Below are 22102 nucleotides of genomic sequence, written 5' to 3'. Positions count from 1 at the left end.
ATAATGAAGGTCTATGGATACATTTCTGGCACTCTAGCGCCCCTTGTGGCCGGATGGCACTGTATGAGTTAAACCAGTTTGCAGAAAATATAGAGGTTTTATTATTGAAAAATAGTGGTACATTCCAAAGTCTCTTTTCATTAACAATAAGTTAAGTGTAGAAAAGGCGAAGATGTTAAATATATTACTTTGTAGTTCACGGTTTTAAGATGCTGTTCCTTGACACTCACTTCATCACTATGATGTCATCCATGCCCAAATATGGAGTTCTGTGTCAGTCATGCCCAAATAAGGGGTTCTATGACACTAGAGCGGTGCTCCTGGAAGGAGCTAAGCTCCAACATCTGGCTTTGTCCGTTTGTTGTAGTTTGTTGTACGCTTGTATGCCCACATTGGCCAAGCTTCACAGGATGCTTAATGATACAAGAAATGAAGTTCCTTAACCTATCTAGAGTGCCGATCGCGGGATGACTCGCGAAATATACAGTATATACAGTCAAGCTGGCTTGTCTACCTACCATCCAGTGAAAAACGCTGGCACGTTTGAAGTCGCCGATTCATCATCATCGCGCATCCACGTGCACACAATAGTGATCCCATCCCATAGAAACCAACAGTCTTTCTCATCTTTACAGTCCATTTTCTCCAAAAAACACTTTTGATGCCAAGGATGGCATTGGATTCTCTAGCACAAGCATAAAGGCATCCATCTTCTATCATTGTTTACGTTTCGGACCAGAACTAGTTCCGGGTCAATCTTGAACATCGTCAAGTAGAAATTGTTAGCTCGATCTACTTCCGGCCTTCAAAATAAGAGACTGGCCGCAGACGGAGAAAGCGACCGGCACGCTGAACAATTAACCCTTTCATGTCGGCGGCACTAATTGAGTTAAGAAACTGCATGGGCTCCCTGAAAACATGCACAAAGTATATTATGGGATGTACCAATTGTACACATACGAATTCTGTGGCAACATGCACAGGTGCAGAATATATATACAGTAGGATCATACCATTTACAGTATATAACCACAGATTCCATAGTGTATCGTGAGCACCGCTCACTTAACAGTGTATTTTTGGTTTTAGTTTTTTGTCATGGCTATCTTACTTACTACCATAATTTGAGAGGGGTCCCCCTTTTCGTTGTGCCTGGATGGCAAGCGCAGGAACACTCAAAATAAACTGGGCTTTCGGCCCAACAACATACTTGCGGCACCCCTGGACTAGAATTGGTAACGAGAAAAAACAAGTAAAGATAACGGTCTGTTGTAGCAAAAAATATATGATTATAGTTTATGTGCAATTTTTTTTTACAATTAACTCATAAATAGCACTGCTCACTTCACACTAGGTGTGATTTTTTTTCTTCACTTAACTTACTTACTTTTCTTACTCCTCCCCTCTTTCTTCCTCTCCTCCCTTTCTCTCCTCCCCCCCCCCCCCCCCCCACTCCTCTCCAGAATAGAATGAGAGGAGGAGGGTGGGTTTCCTGCTCCGGGCCGGGGCCGCTCACTTGTCCCCAGAGCAGATCATATTAACATTTTATAAAATCAAGATTTCCTGCATTTAAATAGTTGTGGTTTCACGACTGGTTCCAGTATCTCGGAGGGGGAATTCAAACCACCTTCCATTACTCAAAGACCAATTGTTGCCCGTGCTGTTTTTACATACAGTAGGAGGCAAGGCGGGGGGCGGGGGGGGGTGGACTTCCTGGGTTTGAGGAAGGACAGCACCCTCTGTATATAAGCATTCAGGGGGTCCCCACCTGCAAAATGATGATGAGATGGTAGTAGGAAAAAGGATCGGGGCGCTGGAGAGGGAGGGTGGGAGGGATGGATGGATGGAGAAAGGAGAGAGGAGGATGACTCATTCTCACCTTCTCTCCACCGTGTGGTCCTGTTCTCTGAATCATAAGCAGGTGTCCTCGTTGCTGACGATCTCTGTGGGGTTCTGCAGCCTGAGAAACGAGGAGTAAACACAGGAGCTATGATTCAGCCTCAGCACGGCTCATGGGAAGAACGAGATATATTGGTGTTTAGAGCAAGAGCTATAGTTCAGGCTCAGTTCATAACAAACCAATGGTACGCACACGCGCACACACACACATGCACACAACGTTTGTCGTGCACAGGACCGAGCGCTGTAGGCCCATAGTTGCTACTTATGACATCCAAATATATAAATTTTATCACCTACTCACTCTTTCAGCCAGTCACTCCAAATCACTCCCGTGTGCATACATCTCACACCCTCTACCAGCCCCCCCCCCTCCCCATCCCTGTCTTACTGGGAAGCGTGTGACGCCCACTCATGGCCCAGCAGGGGTTCTGCTCTGCCATCATGGTTCCATTGGCCTGGGATCCACATTATAAAAGCTCTATGGCCTCAGATGACCCTGCAGTCTCAAGTCATAAGCGCTGTTGCAGCTGTTAAGGTTCTGTCATTGTTGTTATTATGAGGAACGTGGGTCCATCGTCTTCTTGCCTCGTTCCTTAAATCGCCCTCTCTACTTCACATCCTCAACACACCTGCTTTTATTGATACGTACTAATTCTCTGCCTCATTAGTGAAAATATGCAACCTTTGGGGGGATTTAAAAAACTGTGTGAGTTAGCAAAGCTTTTCACTTCAAATGAATGTTGGGGACTAGAAAGAGTATGGTTTGGCCAAGATAACTATTATTTTAGTGGGACTGCACTCAAGCAGGGCTGCATTAGTCACAGCTAATACACTGTGAAAATAAAACTGTCCATGTGGTTAATTTGATGTTGAGGAGTTTTTACACCTCATCCACCAAACCTTCAGACCCCTTTTAAACATTTTGCATTACAGAGGAATACAAAAAGAAACATTGAGTGCAAAGATCTCAGGCCGGGCTCATTCTTGATTTTCCACACTGATTAATTCTAACATATATTGGCCCACCTGAGACACCATATCCAGAGTCATTTTCTGAACAATTTTCATTACATCTCCTGAATAAACATTTGCTCAGGCTGATGTCAATTCAATTTGTCTGTTGGCTGATAAGAAGTAGCTAGCAGTGGAACTGTCAGACATATAGGCATCAGTGGAATAACAGAAGACTTAATGGTGCTGTTGATGTTGTTAATGAAAGTAGCGACAAAGCAGTGGACGTCAGAGTCCACTGACCCAGAGTGAGCTGTGGGAGTCTTCAGTTGCAGGGTCATATTTGAACTTAAGCTATGATCACACCAGTGTCAGTTATGTACTGAAATCCTTTCATTAGCTTTGAGTATTCACCTCAGTCTGCCTGGAACAATGTGATTGGTTCCATTGTGCCAGACTAGATGCTTCAAAGGTAATTGATCTTAAGGGTAGCACTGACTAAGGTTTGGCAGTTAATGGTGACAGTGACAGGGAGGGAAATCAGATCTTTAAATACTCGCTGCTGCCAGCGGCCTTGGAAATAAATATATTCATAAATAGTTTAGAATTTTTGCACTACTGGGGTTGTGTGATTTAACTTTCCTGGCATTTGAGCACCTTCAAAATGGAAACGTTACTGGAAAATGAAGATAAACTTTGAGCTGCCAGTTTGCCCTGGGGTCTAGCTGCCAGGCCTACTGAAAGAACTGGAGGAAAACACAGATTGGAGCCATCCAGCCAGTGGCATGTCAGCTATTCATGGGCTTCATGTTGTTTATCAGATAAGGTACACATGCAATCAGGCAGTGGAAAATGACTCTGTCCAGACACACATGCATGCCGTCAGGCATGTCTTACTCAGGTGCCTCTTACTCAACATGGCCAACTTAAGCTGAATTTATTCCCCCACCCCCTTCGTTCTCGGTCCACCTCTCTCTCTTTGTGTGTTTATTGTTTCTATCTGCCCCTCACTCCCCAACAAGGCCCGAGCCAGGAGAATCAAGTAAATGCAGCCATACAAATATATTCTCTCTACCACCATATATTTGTACCTTACATATTCATCTCTGTATGCCGTCATGTGTATAGAATATCACAGCAGAAATGAAAACACCGTGGGTGTTCAATAACATAATTTGAGGAATCCTCTGTGGGGATTTGGTGGCTGAGCGTTGGGGTAACTAACGGGTGCACAACTCTGTCAGGCATGATTATGGGAGGTCGCTTCCAGGAAAATCCGTGTGGCATTTTGTGCATGGTGTAAGCTACGGTTACCTCATTTACTATCTTTCTAAGCTGAGGATGAACACATGCATGCGTGCATGCATATGCACGCGTACTGTCCGTACGCGCACACGCCTAGAGAAACACCTCAACGGCCCTGTTGACAGGTCCACCAGTTTGGCCCTTGTTCAGGAAGTCATACTGTATAACTCCAATAGTAAAATGAGAATTTGTCCTACCCCCCCCCCCCCCCCACACACACACACACACACACACAAGCATGTGTCTGACTGCCTGGCAGCGTTCAGGTATGCTGAGAGCTCTCTGCCACTACTAATCAGTCAGTAGCTCTACCACAGGTGGCCATTGGAACCCGAGACCCTGCTTTAATTCACACAGCAGGGCCAGACACATTTATGCTAAATACCAACATACAATGTGAGAAGAGTGAAAGACGCAATACCACTCATCACATAATGTGGGAACAAGAATTGCATAGGGTGATCATTATTCAGTGTGAGAATGAGCTACAGGACCCTTCAGGGTGATTTGCACTTAGTTGTGGGCTAGTGCCACGCCACTGAAACTAGCTGATCTATAAGCTCACAATGCGCTGCGCTGTGATGCGTTGTTCGCTTGTAGAGCTGCTATTTGTGGTGCGCAACACCGTGTGCAACGAAGTATATCAAGCCTTTTAACGGCCGACTTGCAGTGTAAAGTTTCCCCGGGTTAAGTTATGCTGCGGTCATACATGTCGTTATGGAGATGAGGTGTCCTCGGGCTGTGTTGGTGGTCTGTTGTGGAACCATTGTAGTTTTTCAGGCTAGACAAAAAATGTAAGATTCGGTTTTGTCTGAAATGTATAAAGCTCTAAAGTTGCGCGTAGCGCAGACACTATAAAAAGACGCTCGCATTCCTGTTGTAAAAGAGGGATTCCCCATGTCTAGAAAGAGTCAGGGAAGCATCCGAGCAGTTGATGAGTAGCAGACCACTGCAGTAGTTTAAAACTGGATGACTAACTGGGGGATACACATGGCTGAGGTAGTACCTGCTGTACAATAATAGAGCCTTACAGTAATCCTGCTGCTGATGAGTAATAGGGGGATGTTTGCTATCTGTTTGGTTGGAGTGGAACCTTAGGTTGAAGAGATGAGCACCTGAGGGATACATTAGTGCAATATCCTTTAGTGCCAAACTGATGAGTAGGTTAACTGGAGCCAATATGCTACAAAATACAATAAGAGGCTGTTTGGTTTGTTGGAGCAAAGAGTTTGCTTGTAGTGATGAATCCTCATGAGATACGTTAGTATGAAAGGGTATACATAAACCTCACATAGAGAAATCTGCACAGACAACAGAAATCCTCAGATATCTAGTTGATATGGCATCTAGAGGACAGAGTACTCTCCAATAACATTTGTTTTGTTCTAACTTGTATCAAGTTAGGGATAACTTGAAGATAAAGGAATTGTCTGTGACCTGAGGATATATTACAAACCTGACCCAACACGTCAACAATAGAATATTCATTTATTGTTTCAAATCAGTCAGATAGTAGTGCACTGCAGGACTAGTGCCTTGTTAGTGTCTCTAACTATTGCGGTAGTGAGAACATTTAAACAGATTGAGCTCCCTGGGTAACTGCATAAAGACTCATATTAAAGCACATGGGTGGTCACTGGTCACCCAGCACTTTGGTCAAATTTATGAAAGTACTCAGAGACTTCGATCTGCTGTCAGACCCAAAGAGCAGCAGGTTGTGAAACATTGTGGTGAAATGGAATAGTTTCCTTTTGAATGGCCACAAAGCCTCACAGTCATTCTGGTGCTTGTGATGATGAGTATCAGGGGCTGCAGCCAACTGAAGTACAAGAACTATCTACTGTACAGCATCTGGCTGTCAGGAAGATAAAGGAGGGCTGATCTCACTAAATTAACAGGATCATCCCTCACTCTCCCTTGGTAAGAACCTAACAGTTCTTAACAGGAGGTGGGTTCCGCCCAGAAGGCTTTCCTTTCCAAAATCTGGGAGAAAAGAATGGAGCCAAACAGAAAGAGAGCAATTAGCGGTGATCATTACCGTCTTTGTTTTAATGGATGTCAGCAGATCGTAGCTGGCTGTATGGTAAGGAGGGCTAAGATAGTCATGGTTCTTGACATCCCTCCCTGCTAATGCATGCAGCACATGGTAACACGTGTTTTATGAGCAGAGTTGGAAATATAGGCATGCATGAAAAAAAAAAAATCACACCCATGTGAACTGAGCGGTGGTCGTGGAGGCTGCGCAACAGCAAAACAAATATATAATAATAATTATAATTATAATAAAAAATATTAAAAAAAAATAAAAAATAAATAATAATAATAAAAAAAAATATATATATGGGGGGGGGGGGGCTTGCTTGCGTGTGAGAGAGAGAGCCATCCATCCATCCATGTCACTCAGGCCACCACTGGTATTGCAGTTGATGCTCAGGGCAGACTAGACTCAACAGCACCTCTCTGGTCACCAGGGGTACTTAGGCTACATACGGACCCACATACATAGACGGATACACACACGGCCACGCTATGGAGACGGTGTGACCACCGCTCAATAACATTTGACATTTTGTCCCGAGGGTGTCTCTGGAATCCTCCAGGGAGCATGAATGCACTTTCATGGTAATCTGCCCATTACATTTTGAGATGCTTTGTGTGCAAGTGAAAATTGTGGCCTAAGGCTGGTGCTAGAGGAAAAGCCAGGGGGTCACCAAAATCAGTAGGTTTAATTCTCTTGGGGCTTGAAGATGCACAGCTTAATCGATAGCAATCCAACCTGTAGCCTTTGCAGTATCAAAGCGTTGAAGGACAGACTGACTGACCAAAATTGCCATAGCAAACTATATAAGTCAGTCATAACCAATCGGATTGGAATATGAAAAACGCATCTCGATCACATGACTCCAGAGATCATGTGCACCGATTTGTGTGATGTTTGGACAACATTTTGAGTAGTTGCAAAAAGTTATTTTGAAGTTGTGTCATGATCCAAGAAATCCAGGGTATTTACGTAATGCAGCCCATTATAGTGCCACGTGAGGCCTATTTGGAAAATTCGGATCAGAGATCCGTTCATTAATTAATGCAATGAATTAAAATGAGAAGTTCTGAAAAGGTGACTGTACATGTAGCAGAATGGAATTTCACTGGGATGACATCATGAGCGGAGGACGTTGCTTGTTGTACATACTGTACTGTATTGACTGTACTTGGTACAATATTGACCTATAAAAGAACATTATACTTTTCTCATTATACTCCTGACATCACAAAACGTCTCACCTTCATGAATATTGAATGTTCCTGTTCAAACAATGATTTCCAACAATTATAAAGCATATTTAGGCCCGAATGGCTGCCTTAGTGGTCTGGATACCTAGGCTGCTGATGTAGCCTGCCAGCGTGTCGCGGAGTCCTGAACCACGACGACCTTTGCTGCATGTTACTCCCCTTCTCTCTTTCCCCATTCCCTGTCAGATTACTGTACTGTATACTATCTAAAACATTTTTTATAGTTTATGAGAATGCCAAACTATACCACATAAGATTGTTTTCCCCCCACACATTGTTTGACATTTTAAAGTGTGTTTAACCTCATATACAGTTATTGAGGCTAAGGTGTATGGATAAAGTTGTCCCTGAGAGGAAATTCGTCTTGGGTACAGTCAGTGCTACAGTCCATTACTTCACATAAAAACATAAAAAAACCTTTATAGCTTATATAACCTTTTATAATGGTCAAACATTTTTGAAACAAGTCAGGCTTACGATGTGGTTATTACCATTAATCAGCCATCTTTGGCGCTAAGCCTAACACTGGCCTTTCTGGTGCGACGTAACCTGGTGCGAGACTTTCCACCTCGGAGGAAAGCCTGGTATTCGTTATAAAGTGGCCTGTGTGATCCGGTCTGTGATGCGTGTCCTAAACCAGAGAGAAGACTGAAAAAAAAAGCTGATTCCGGTTTGCTGATTCCGACCGCCTGTTGACTGCTACAACATGACATAACGTTATTTTCATAGTAATGCGAATCAATTTGTTTATTCTCGCTGGTCACGCCACGAGTTAGAATAAAAGATGAACATACCAAACGATTATTATGCTAAAAGAAACAAAACTATTATTATAATTTTATAACATTTTAAACGTTTTGGATTCTGGTTCCGGTTTGGTGATTCTGGCAAACCTGTAGTCCGCCTGATGACTACAACATGACGTGGTTCTTTCCGCTCTCAACCGGATCAGACACCTCAAAATGCTACTGATCCCAGAATAGGTGCGACGCAGCAAGCCCTGCCTTTTTTTTTATCAAAATGAAAAGATTGAGAAACAAACTGCAATAATAAAATAAGTATACTGTAAATAAATAAAATATAAATAAGCTTAGAAGTTTTATCTGAGAGTTAGGGTTGCATACAAACGGCAACAGGAATTTCCTCATTGCTTGTGTATATATATATATATATACTGTATATATATATATATATATATATATATATATATATATATATACACACACACACACACACACACACACACACACACAAAAACACATACCTACCTAGTGTGTAAAAAGGTACATATAAATGTAGGTTTGAATATTACCGGTATGTGCTGTTTCTAAAATTCCAGATGCCTCTTAGTGTGGAGCACTGGGAATACCTCCAACAAGGCTTCTATTCCTGTTCTTACCCCATCACTGCTAACAGTTGTTGTTGGAAAGACATAAAGAGAAATAAACATGTTTTAGGGCAGTGGTTCTCAAAGTGGATTCCAGGGACTCTGTGGGTTCCTTTATGGGGGTCTAAATTGACCCATACAAGTCTGTAACTCTAACAGTGTACATTTGGACACTGTCAGAGTTAAGGGGAGACCTTGAAATATAAAGGTTTGAGAAACACTGTTTTAGGGTACTGTTTTACAGTTCGCATGCCAATTTCTCCTCTCCCTCCAGGTACCATGTAGCCTGGAGTACTGGGATGAGCTCCAGCAAGCCTTTGTCCCCTACCGGGAGTTCAGCCTCTCAGAGAGCAGTGCCTGCCAGCTCCAGCTGCCCAGCCTCAACCTCAGCCACCAGCAGAAGGAGCTGCTGGCCTCCGACCTCTGGAGGATTGTACTGAATAATAACGGAGATGGAGGAGATGAGCAGAGGTAAGATAAAAGAAGGTGTGTGTGTGTGTGTGTGTGTGTGTGTGTGTGTGTGTGTGTGTGTGTGTGTGTGTGTGTGTGTGTGTGTGTGTGTGTGTGTGTGTGTGTGTGTGTGTGTGTGTGTGTGTGTGTGTGTGTGTGTGTGCGCTTCCAAATAAGTGCACATGCATACGGACATACTGTATGTGTGCGTGCGTGTGTGCATGTGTGTGCCGTCCGGTGTGAGGCAAAGCAGAGAGGGAGAGCGCCCAGCCGACGAGCACAAAAGCTAGCAGTGTGCGTCCCTCGCCCCACATCTGGTGTGCAGGAGCAGGGAGCGGGCTTGGAAGGCGTTCAGATCAGCCTAATGAGATTTCCCAGCACACCAAGTGCCTGTCAGGGCCCATCCGGATTCCTTCCTGCTTACCTTGAGTGTATCTAATCGGGGAGGGGAGGGGAGTGAAGGGGGGGGGGGGGGGGGGGGTAGCAGCTCACGGGAAAGAAACCTCCTTTTGGTGTGGCTCATACGTTCCTGGGTTGGGCTGATTTGGGTTGGGTTGGAGCCGGCCTTCCAAGTACTGTAACACCTCAAAGACAGAGTGCTTTCTTATGGCTAATTCATCGTTGTTGTATGATGGCTGTATTGCTTGCTGAAAAGAATATCTGATTTTCAACTAGATCAGTAATTCTTTGTTAAGCGTTGTACAATCATGTAAAAATCTGCTCCCACCGCCCACTGTTTCCTTATCTCTGTATCTGTCATGGCTCAACATCTCCTCTCCCTGCTTCACACTTGTTCTCCTGTGCCTCCCTTGTCTCACAGTGTCTCTTTCTCTCTCTCTCCTCACTCCCTTGCTTCCTCCACTGGGTTTAAGGAACTTTTTAGTAGAAGCGAATTGCCAAGCCCACATTCTGTGTGGCTTAAAGAGCTCCAGAGGAGCAGAATGGGAGGAATAAGAAAACATGCAGAGAAAAACTAAAAAAAAAAAAAGAAAGAAAAAAGCCCCTACAGTACCAGATCCAGTGTAAAGCAAAATATACATCTGCGTTTCATTATAATCATACTCCAAACACTACATTTCCTTTATGTTTAAATTATTTGTCCTTTTTGATCAAAATTGATTCCCTTCCCTTACTCCCTCGTTTCATCTGCCTTGCTTCAGTTTCCACCAGAAAAAATAACTTGGCCGCCCTGCCAACTGGAAGTAATGAAAATTGTCAACATATGATGCTTATCTTTTTAAGGAGCGCTCTGCTGCACCAGCGTTTTTTGGGGGTCTTGAACGTTTCCTCCTGGAGTTTTTATGGTGGATCATGGTAGCAGCAAATTACAGAGCAAATGGTCATTCACTTCAATTACCTTCCATTCGCCATCATCAGCCATGACGTGCAATTAATGTCCATGGAGTGGGTCTCCTGGCAACCCACAACAGTAACAGCCTACCTAGACTCATAGCTCCGCTTGGTATGGGAGGTCATTCTGAACGCCGCCAGCTCTTTCTGTCCCATGTCTGTTTTAAAAATCATAACATTGTTTTAGCTGTAGATTTTTATAGAGCAGGGGTCTTCAACGTTTTCAGGCCAAGGACCCCTTAGCAGAGAGAGAGAGAGATGACGTAGGGACCCCCTCTTCATATTGTATAAATGTGTGATCGAGATTCTTATTGATTTCATAGATACTGTAGATTCATAGACTTGTTTGACACTGAACCACTTAAAATCTTAAATTGTTGATCATTAGTAAACTTGACCTTTCACTTTGTACTTGGTCTGCTCTTTTCTACCTCTACACCAGACCTATTTGACAAAAATAGCTGATCTACAAGCTCTCAACGCCTCACAGCGCGAGGCGTTGAGAGCTTGTAGGTCTGCTATTTTTGGCTAAAGTTGTCCTCAAGAGTATAGGGATGCGAGGGTTCAAGTTATTCAAGCATTTAAAATAATTATCCTATATCCCACAAGGATTTGGCAGCCCCCCTGTGGTACCGGACCCCCTTGAAGACCCCTGTTATAGAGTAATTCACGCAGTATTGAAGCACTGAACAAGTAATACTGTAGGAGCATTCGGCCCCTAATATGAATCAGGCTATTTGAATTGGTGAGGAGAATGGTTGTGGCTGTCATCCCCCCCCCCACCATCTAACAGACAACACAAAGTCAATAACTGTTTACTCGTTCTACCCTGAAGGCCCTCAGAAGCTGAATCGTGTTGGTCCTCCTTTCATCTCCGCTGAAGTATGCCTGCCATGTAAACTAAATGTCTGTTTGATTTCCCCAGTGTGAAAGCCTGCCACTCACTGTTTTTCAAGTTTGCTTTGTGTATTTTACACTTTTATCACTCACACTGAAAAAAAAGAAAACCTCTAAATATTCATTTATTTGCTCGCTTGATCTCCTTCCTATTGCTCACCAGTTCGGACAGTGAGTCTGGCTCCCAGCTGCCCTGTGACCAGCTGGTGTCTCCCACGGCGTTGGCAGCATGTACCCGTGTGGACTCGTGCTTTGCCCCCTGGTTTGTCCCCTCCCTAGGAGTTTCACTGCAGCTGGCCCAGCTGGAGCTGCATCTCTGCCACCACCTGGAGCAACTAGGCACAGGTAGGAGACATATCCAGCAGCCAGAATGATGGACCTCATAGACAGTGGTGCCAGATGTACTGTAACGTTACTGCATTGGCACAAGGCACGGAGGAAATGGAACAAAGCACTATCTTCCTTTTAGCAATAGAATGGGCTCAGACCTACTCGACGATAAATCATCATATTGATGAGGAAAACACATTGTAACAGTCTTTTATGGTCAGATGTTTTGCATCGTGAATGTGTCAATGTTGACATGAATGCTGTCTTTCGCTCCTTCAGTTCCATCTCAGCGCCTTCGCCCCTTCCTGCCTGACAGGAAGCTACCTCAGGAGCAGGAGTTTATGGTGGTTGGTACCCAGGACCCGCGGGTGTTCCTACGCCAGTGGAACAATAGAGACAGTCTCTGTCAGGAGTTCCACTTCTCTACGCAACTGGAATGCAAGCTTCTGGAGTACCGAAATCTAACACTCCTCCATTTCCTGCAACCTTTTGTACTACAGGTGGGACTGTAGTGACACATGCTGGCCTATACAGCTACTGTTACGTATATTGATCCAAATATTTCTCTTCAGAAGTCATGGTTGTTATCCTTATTATGATATCGATTAAAGCATGATGTTTCATTATATATAAAGTGAAAATAAATGCACTATAAATTTCAACCAAATGAATGTAATGGCCTCTTCTTGTCCTGTGTGTCCAAGGGCCAGGTCACTGCCACTCTATCCCCCCAGAGTTCCCAGTTGGACGGGAACGTGTTTGTGGACCCCGTGTTCCTCAACATCAGCCAGTATGCCATCCACACATTGGACACTGCCCTGCTCAGCTGGCAGCAGGTGAGAGACCAGGCCCAGACACTTCATTATCACATTGGATAAAGATGTTTTTAGGCTGTAAACAACAAATTGTAGACATGCGGAGCAGTATTGTCTAACAAATTGACACTCTTTGAACGCCTATGATGAACTTGTTCATCATTTCCTTATTTGGACATGGAAGCATAGAGGGCGCTTGTCCGCTGTCTGTGAATGATCCCAAAAAAAAAACGAAGCAGTGTGCAGCCAGAAGTCATGTGATCTAAACGAAACTCAGATGGTTTACTTTTGTTTACAAAAATAAAGAAGGAAAATCGAATTCTCTTATCTGAATAGTCTTTGAGCCTACCAACTTGCCCCATATAATGGAGAGATTTCACACATCTCTTAGCAACAATAGTCTGTTGAAACCCATCTAGACCATCACAACAGTGGTCCTTAAATAATGGTTTGTTTTATGTCTTATGGCTCATGTTTCTACTGAGAGAAAGAAAGTCAGTCCCTTAAAAGTGATCATGCAAAGACAACTTCCAGTGTCTCCCTTGCATTTTAGCAATTGCTGCCAGTGTGGTCGGTTTTTCATGGACAGGGAAGCTGAAGACTCTTTGGGAGCATACATCAGTCTTTATGAGGGGAAAGAATAAGGCAATTTCAGCACATTTTGATGCCTTATGCAAAGAAAATACAAGACTGGATTCAGAAGTCATGTACTGCACACATATACGTTATAGTATATTTAGCAAGACATCCTGGGGTTTAAAACTTTCCTTTCTGCCATTAAAAAAAGCACTGAGGTGGGATTTTTTTATATGGATTTTGACATGCAAGGGAAACCCTGAATTCAGTTTTTGTGTGCATGATGCATGCAGACAACACAAATAGCAGACACAATTATCAGTATCACAACCCTTATTTAGTGTGATGTGTTCCACATTTAAAGCCAAGTGGAAATTAAGGTCAGTGGAATACTGTATGGTACTGCATACTGTACTGTATAAGGCTAAGCTACCGCATAACCATTATGCTCAGGACAGAATCCATGGAAATGTGACGAGTAAATTATTGTTTTCCTCACATTTTTCCTCTAAAATCAGTAGGAAGAATTTAATAAATCATCAATCAGTGAAAGAGGTTATACAAATGATCCAGGATCAGTATAAGGATATTAGTGAGAGCCTTAGAGTGTGTTTATTTTTTTAACCCATTAAAACCGTCCATTTGTGTCACTTTAGATTGTAGTGTTGGCTGTTCAAAAATAGAAGATCTACACACTCAGAGTGCGTCACTTCGCGAGCTTGTACATCTGCTATTTAGAAGGCATTCATAGAATCCGACTCATTCTCTGCCAAAGATGTCATTGGACGTGTTTGTTTTTTCATACAGTATGTTAGCGAAGAGCTTCATCTAGTGTAAAACTATTGCAGTCACAATCACCCTGATTTACAAAGGATCATGTGATTGCAAGATTAACCTCCGCGTTTACCAACAATCGGGGGATCGATCGTACTGGAGATAAATATTCTGTGACTACTTGAGAAGGTAATAAAAACGGAAACTCGCAGAGACGGGATGGTCTTAATGTATTTACTCTGGCTGAGGATGAGTTAATGGGTTAAAAGTATTCGTTCTGCTTTAATAGATATTAGTGTACACTAGCAAAGCAGGCATCCAATTCCTGGACTTTACAAGATCTCGACTCTTTACCCAATAAATCAGTCATCACGGGTAGCTCATGTGGGCATTTACTGGCTGTGCAGAAAGAAGATCCTGATGTAATTTCTACTAAACAAATACACAACATCTAGGACATGTTTCAAAACCTCATCCTTGGTGCCTGATCATAGATATACAATACTGTAGAATTTAATGTACTGTGCTGTGCCGCCGAGAGGCTACCGTATGTCTGTTCTTGGGGCTCTAGCTCTATGGCACTCGTCATCTCTCGGTTCCCAGCTCTCAGCACTGCCTCTGGTAGCCAGAATGTTTGTGTGTGAAGTGACGCCCATGAAAACACAGCAAAACCTGAGTGGTGACACCTGCCAAGACCTCATCTGGCCCCAGGCCCCCCAACCCCTGGACTGTTAAACACACGCACGCACGCACGCACGCACGCACGCATACATACACACACACACACACACTACCCATACACACACACCATTTGCCTCCCTGGCTTGGCGTGCCACATCCCAGCCCTATTTGACTCAGCCGTGACTGTGCTGACTCATAAACTAGCCTCTGGAGTTTTGAGGTACACATTATTTCAAATACACGCACACAAGCACACACACACACACGCACGCACGCACGCATGCACACACGTGCACGCACGCACGCACACACACACACACACACACACACACACACACACACACACACACACACACACACACACACACACACACACACACACACACACACACACACACACACTCTCTCTCTCACAGCCAGATGACTGAAAATTAATAGACTGTGTTTTTCTAGGAACAGCTGTTGTGCTTTACCTGTGGAAAATGGAATTAAATGAGGTTAACTTAACTGTGTTGAAAATCTACAATGAGTTATGACATGATTGTATTGGCTGGTGGGATAATACCTTTGTTTTCAATGAGTGGCATCACTGACTCATCAAAGGCTCTTTTGGCGTCTAATAGACCATATTTGATGAGTGGTCACATTTGACCCTTGCCTTCACCCTTGCGTCATGTGGCACAGTATAGCCAGTGAATGTTCCCTATTTGAGCTGCTTAAATTGTCCATAAATAAGACTTTAGAGAGGATTGGCGGTGCTATATTGAAAGGTCACATTCCAGTGTTACCAGAGTGTTCTGGACATGTTGGTATCCATGGCAGGTATTACAAAACATGCCACGCATAGCTACTTACAATAGGTCAGTGACGGGTTGAGAACTGTGCGGCCACTGCTTTTCTTGTTATTTATTGGCTGACTTTTGAGGTTCTTTCTATGGCATAAATTGCCTTCAGCTATGACTCGTCATTCTGCATCGGATTTACCGTAGTCAGACAATCAATTGGGAGGAATACACACACACATAACACACACATGCGTGCACACACACACACACACACGCACGCACGCACGCACATGCACACGCACGCACACACACACACACACACACACACACACACACACACACACACTGAGTAGATTCAGAGCAGTTCACACCACCACTCTTCACACACAAACAATTCTGACATACACACACAAATACAAACCCTTGTTTGTTAGACCTCATGCAGTCGGCATGGGCTGGGTTCTGCCCATAAATTGATTGAGCCTCTGAATTGGCTTGATTTAGCCTAAACAGCAGCAGCCTTGTAACTGGTATATAGAACCTTCTAACTACCTCCAGCCTTCACGACTCTACAGAACAGGAGGGGGGAAAAAAACACACTATAATTATGAGCTGAATGAGTTGCATGTGGATATGATAGTGCCTGAGTGAGCCGTAGAAGGAGAGGTCAAGTACAAAAAAAGGCTGATCCATTAGGAAACGCTCTTGTTAAACAGTTGGCCCACTTCAGAGGAAGTTGTGAACGCGGCGCCGGCGGAACATTCCAGCATTCTGTTTCCCCTTTTGGGTTTTCACTGAAAGTAAACCTTGTATGTGGGAAGAAAACCTTGTATCCGTGATATTAAGCATGGCCTGCCTGTGGTGGTGTAGTGCAGCATGGGGGCACATGTGAAGGTCTGCTCCACTCATCTGAAAGGTATCACACTGATGGATGGAGACCTGGATTCTACAGTACACACACACAGACGTGCACGCATGTACGTGCGTGCACGCACGCACACACACACACACACACACACACACACACACACACACACACACACACAGGCACGATAAGTACATACAGTATGCATCCTTTAAGTTTCAAAAGCAAAAAAAGGTTTATCTTGATTGAAACCGTGATTAGGGTCAGTTGGGAATGCAAACAGGCGATGTCCTTCCGCAGCATGATGTTATGTCCTAACGTGTGTAATTGTTGCAGTGATTTTCATGTTTCCTGGTGTCAAGGCTGGCAGGCAGGCCTGTTGTGATGTGGTGTTCCAGGGCCAGTGTTCAACCATGTTGGGCTTCATAAAAGCCAGGAGAAGATTCCTCGACCACCACACAATTAGAGCCCCAGAACCCAGGCTTGGTCACACTGTACCACCACAACCAGATCTCCTGGGGCCGTTCCAGACCCACACAATTTCACAAATACAAAGGACAGTTCCTGATCATCGTGATTTCATTGTGTATGTCTATGATTGCCTTAGAACTTTGATAACATTGTCCTGAAAATTGGCATTGTTACATGTGTAGACCATGCATGACGGCCATGTCCTTTATGAAGTTAATATATTCAACATAACCAACCCGCCTCTAGAAAGTACAGCCCAATGGTGACTTTGCTTTTGATAACACTACTTCAGCCTCTCTGAAAGTTCTACTTTGCAAACATTGTTAGTGTCATAGGTAGCCAAACAATGAACAATCCCTCAATAATTTAAATACCATTTCTATCCATTTTGCTTCTGTGCCTGACCTAAAACCAGGAGGATTTGGTGTAAAAAAGATAAAAATAAAAAACGTTATCCTTCAGTATAATTCAGCCCCTTACCCTTGCACTCTACAGCCCCAGCCTCAGCCCCCAACCACCCTAACCTCAGGCCCCAAGCCTCCATTACCAAACCTCAGTCCCCAGACCCAGCTCCAATCTTTGCTACCCCAGAGCCCCTAACCCCAGGGAAGTGGCTTCAGAAGAAAGCCACACGAAAGCACAGTAGTATTTATACACTCCTCTTTCTCACAGAACACACAGAGGCCATCGCATGTACAATTGAGACAACAGGAATTTCCTCTCCTTTTCTTCTTTCCTCGCCATGTTTGAATGATTCTGCTTTGTTCCACGCCTGGAAAGGCAGTAACAGAGATATCATGTTCCTGGTTGTAGCAGATGTGTGGCCCGGGGTGATACATGAAGAAATATAGGTGTTTAAAGATCCGATTATTGTTTCATAATGCCCTTTTTACAGGCTTGCCTGTCGTCTCGTCTCCTGGAAAGTGGACATAGGATCCTGTTTAAGAGTTGTATATCTCCTGACCGGGTGTCATTTGTCTCTCACTATGCATGGTTATTTACTGTCTGTTTTCCAGACATTTTACTGTACCTTTTCGTTTATATGGGCCTCTCTGTCTTACATATCTTCGCAAGACTGTGAAAACTAAGGTAATGTAATATGAACGGGGATTACAGAAATGGATATTTGGATTCCTGATATAGAGACCCTCTTTAGTGGTGAAACTGCCATCTCGTGCTCTTTAACAAGCAGGTCGTGTTGACTGTCCAAATATCTGTCTCAATATTTGCCCACATAAAGGCCCCTGATAGTCAGGGAGTGATTATGAATACTAGAGGAAGATTTTCTGATGTCTGTATCATGTTGCCTAATGAAGTGGAGCTGAAAGATGATACCATCAAAGGGAGGGCTTAGCAGCGGCATATTAAAGATGGCAGCAGGAAGTTAGTAAATCGCAGTGTCGCATTTGAACGCACGACAGATAGCATTCCACTATAAAACTGGAAATGCGCTTGAACCCACAGACACAGCTGTCCCATCTAGTGTGACTCCTCATTCTCTCTCTACCTACTGTATCTCTCTCTCTCCTCTCTCCACCATCTATCATCTAAACCTCTTTTAATGGTGCAAACTTTCCCATCCGTTTTCAATACCAACAACAACTCTGGGACCCGAAACGTGCTTGGCAGTTAACCTCTGGGCTTTTACTGCCAGTCTCCTTTAACCATCAGCCTCTCTCCTCCTGCTATTTAAAAGTATACAGCTGGCCTGGTTGCCTTTTGTTGGGATAGCCGAGTCGTTATTGAGAAGCTGTTGGAACCACAGTTATGAGTGCATACTGATAGGGAGGGGTGCGGAGGAGAGATCCCACCAGGGCCCAAGAACCTCTGGAAGGAGCTGAAGCGATATGCACACGCGCACACACAAACGCACGCGTACACACACGCACACACACACAAACACTCATTAACTTTTGCATGTGCAAGATTTGATGTGCCGGCCTCTCCCTGCTAAGCCAATGTTTCCAGGCCAATGTCCTCGCCGCCCCTTGCATGCAAGGTGACGCATGGGTGGACAGCACCTCTTGTTGGTCTTGCATGACTCGCGTTTTTCTGCGGAGCCCTCTCAGTGGCCCGTGGCTGTAGATGGGCCAGCTTCCACCATGCTGTTCTCTCCTGACAAACCACACACTTGTACAATACATCCATGACTCTCACTAACAGGAATGCTTGCTTTTTCAGCCCAAGCTGAACCTGAATTACTGAACAAAACACACACACACACACACACACACACACACACACACACACACACACACACACACACACACACACACACACACACACACTGTGACACACACACACACTGTGACACACACACACACACACACACGTGCGTGTGCACATACAACTACAGTACATGTGCGTATAGAATTTGAACCTTTGAGGTTTGACATTTTCAGGCCCGTTTATCACTGAACGAGGAAAACATTAAGCCGCTTGAGAAATAGATGTAACTGTAATCGGAGTTGATTTGAAAGAGTCCAGGGTCTGCTCACTCAGAAGACAGGCCTCCTCAAAGTATTTTTGCATGGAACCGGGGGATCGATTTGGCCCTGTAGCCTTGCCAGAGCTGCTCCAACCTGGACGGATGTCAGGCTTTGATATGATTCACACCCAAAAACCACAGTTGAGGTTGGGATGATGTCACTCATCCTGCCCTCCCACGGATGTGACTGCTGCCCACAAAGAGCCGCACTTATTAGATATGAATTGCACATAATAGCACTGACAAACGCACATGTGCACAGCAGGGTTTCCCCCCAGCGGGAGCCCCTAAGATAAGAACACACACACACACACACACACACACACACACACACACACACACACACACACACACACACACACACACACACACACACACACACACACAGAGAGAGTATGAGTGTGTGTGTGTGTGTGTGTGTGTGTGTGTGTGTGTGTGTGTGTGTGTGTGTGTGTGTGTGTGTTCTTGACATTAAAAGGTTTGAGCATAGAAACACACGTTTTTCAGAAAACCGCCAGGATTTAGAAGACATTTTTAGGTATTTTTCAGGCCTAAACGGGCTATGATAAAGCTCCTGTCCCATCTGTCCCCTTGTCTTGTGTGTTAGAACGGAAACCATGAAGCTGAGGACATGCTGTTCAGCCACTATGTGATCTGTAACGACACCCACGAGACGCTGCGCTTCGGCCAGGTGGACACGGATGAGAACGTGCTGCTGGCCAGTCTCCACAGCCACCAGTACAGCTGGAGATCCCACAAGTCCCCGCAGGTACGCCTGTACGCACGCACACATCACACCAGGGACATGCTGGGCCCCTGATTCAGCCCCGGAAAAAGAGTTTGAGAGGCCCTCATTGCGCGCTATAGAGAGATCTCTCTCTATAGCGCTGTTGCTACTCATAGATTTGCCATTTCAGAGCCATTGGGCCAATTACATGAGTTATATTTCGTTGTTGTCGGGTGAAAACCGTTTATTTTGTATTTATCATTTAAAAAATGATTTAAACTAGTGAAAACAGCCGATCTACAAGCACACAACGCCTTGCACCGCGAGGCGTTGTGTGCTTGTAGATCTGCTGTTTTCACTACTTTTGTGCGACGGCCTTGTATGATGAAACAGGGCTTTGCTTTGCGTAAGAAATCTACACATTTGAAACTTGGAGATACGAGGTTTCTGCCTGACAGTGACGATTTACTTTGGTGGCCACCCAGCCCCCAAAATGGAACGAAGGCAGAACCAATGGCCAGCACATCCCTGCATCACACACATGCACGCATGAATGGGACCATATCAACATTTCATGTCACGATTGTTGTGACGCAATAAATTGCAATATTTACGATGTTATCGTGATAATCAAAATATCCTCGACATCCATTATCCTGGGGCGGAACATTTGCCCAAAGAATAGCAGATATACAAGCTCACAACACATCGCAATTGTAGATCGGCTATTTTTTTACAAAGAGATTTGGTAGAGAGTGGTAAAAAAGACTGTATCAGGTATGTTATTTCCAGGTCTGTTTTATCAATTATAGAGGGTTTAAGTGGTACCGGATATGCAGCTCGGCAAATAAAAGGTGAATTGATCCCAGTGCATGACGGAGGACGCTTTCACGTTACATTTAAATCTCCACATTACACACACACACACACACGCATTTACATACTACACGCATACTGTACTCGCGTGCACGCACACACGCACGCACACATACACATACACATACACACACACAGACACAGACACACACAAACAAGCCTACTCACACGCAGACAAATACACCCTAGAAGTTGCAAAACTACTGATGGCCCCCAGCCCTGTGGTTTTGGTTTAAGATGGAATAGTCATACACAATCATGTGTGCGTATGTACACCACACGCGCACCTGCGCGCACGCACACGCACACACACACACACACACACACACACACACACACACACACACACACACACACACACACACACACACACACTCACGCACATATGCACATACATAATGTAAAGTACATACATAGACAAAATAAAACCTGAACTCATATTTATTATATACACATACAGGCATGCATACATGCATAATAAATTAAAGCACACACTTGCATAAACAGAGCTAACAACCACATAATGTACACGTGCACACACAGTATACATAAATGCACAAACAGGATGGCATGTGTAAACACGCGCACACGCATACACGCGCATGCGCACACACACACGAACACTCACAGAAGAGCAATGGTATACACATGCATGTACATACAAAATCTGAGCAAATACAGTATACTGTACACACACACACACACACACACACACACACACACACACACACACACACACACACACACACACACACACACACACACACACACACACAACATCATCAGTGTCCAGCCACTATCTGTGTGTCTCTGTCAGCGCTCTCTGACAGTGCCCTGACAGCATTGTTAAGGAAGATTGATTATATTTAACCCTTCGTGGTTTTGGGGTTGAGCGGAGGGTGGGCTGGCGATCAGTGGCATGTGTGTGAATATGTGTGTTTGGTGAGCACATGTTTCAAGGCCCCCACGTGTTCCGAAGCCAGTGTGAGAAAGTGGAGCTTGAGAAAAGACATGGCCATAATTGCTCACAGTAAGTCAGTAAGTCAAGTCGTATTAATCATCGATCACAGTTAATCTGTGCTCTTACCTCACTCTCGGACACACATACACACACTCGATCTCTTCCTGACACACACACACTTACTCACACACGCAGACACACTCCCAGACGAAGAGGTGAT

The 22102-nt window shown here is 44.3% G+C and overlaps 1 protein-coding gene across 1 annotated transcript in view; it reads left to right on the top strand.

Annotated features, from left to right (window-relative positions):
- vps13b (vacuolar protein sorting 13 homolog B) overlaps positions 1–22102 on the top strand; it is a 495502-nt gene that overhangs the window by 399881 nt on the left and 73519 nt on the right. Inside the window, exons 42-46 of the mRNA XM_080748468.1 lie at positions 9111–9307; positions 11697–11878; positions 12143–12363; positions 12568–12699; positions 19926–20087. Coding sequence (XP_080604594.1) covers positions 9111–9307; positions 11697–11878; positions 12143–12363; positions 12568–12699; positions 19926–20087 — 894 coding nt within the window. The remainder of the gene's footprint in view (positions 1–9110; positions 9308–11696; positions 11879–12142; positions 12364–12567; positions 12700–19925; positions 20088–22102) is intronic.

This window comes from Nannobrachium achirus, assembly GCF_963921795.1.
Source record: "Nannobrachium achirus genome assembly, chromosome: 2".
NCBI lineage: Eukaryota > Metazoa > Chordata > Actinopteri > Myctophiformes > Myctophidae > Nannobrachium > Nannobrachium achirus.
The sequence above is the reverse complement of the archived record's forward strand: the minus strand, read 5'-3'. Positions and strand labels throughout refer to the sequence as shown.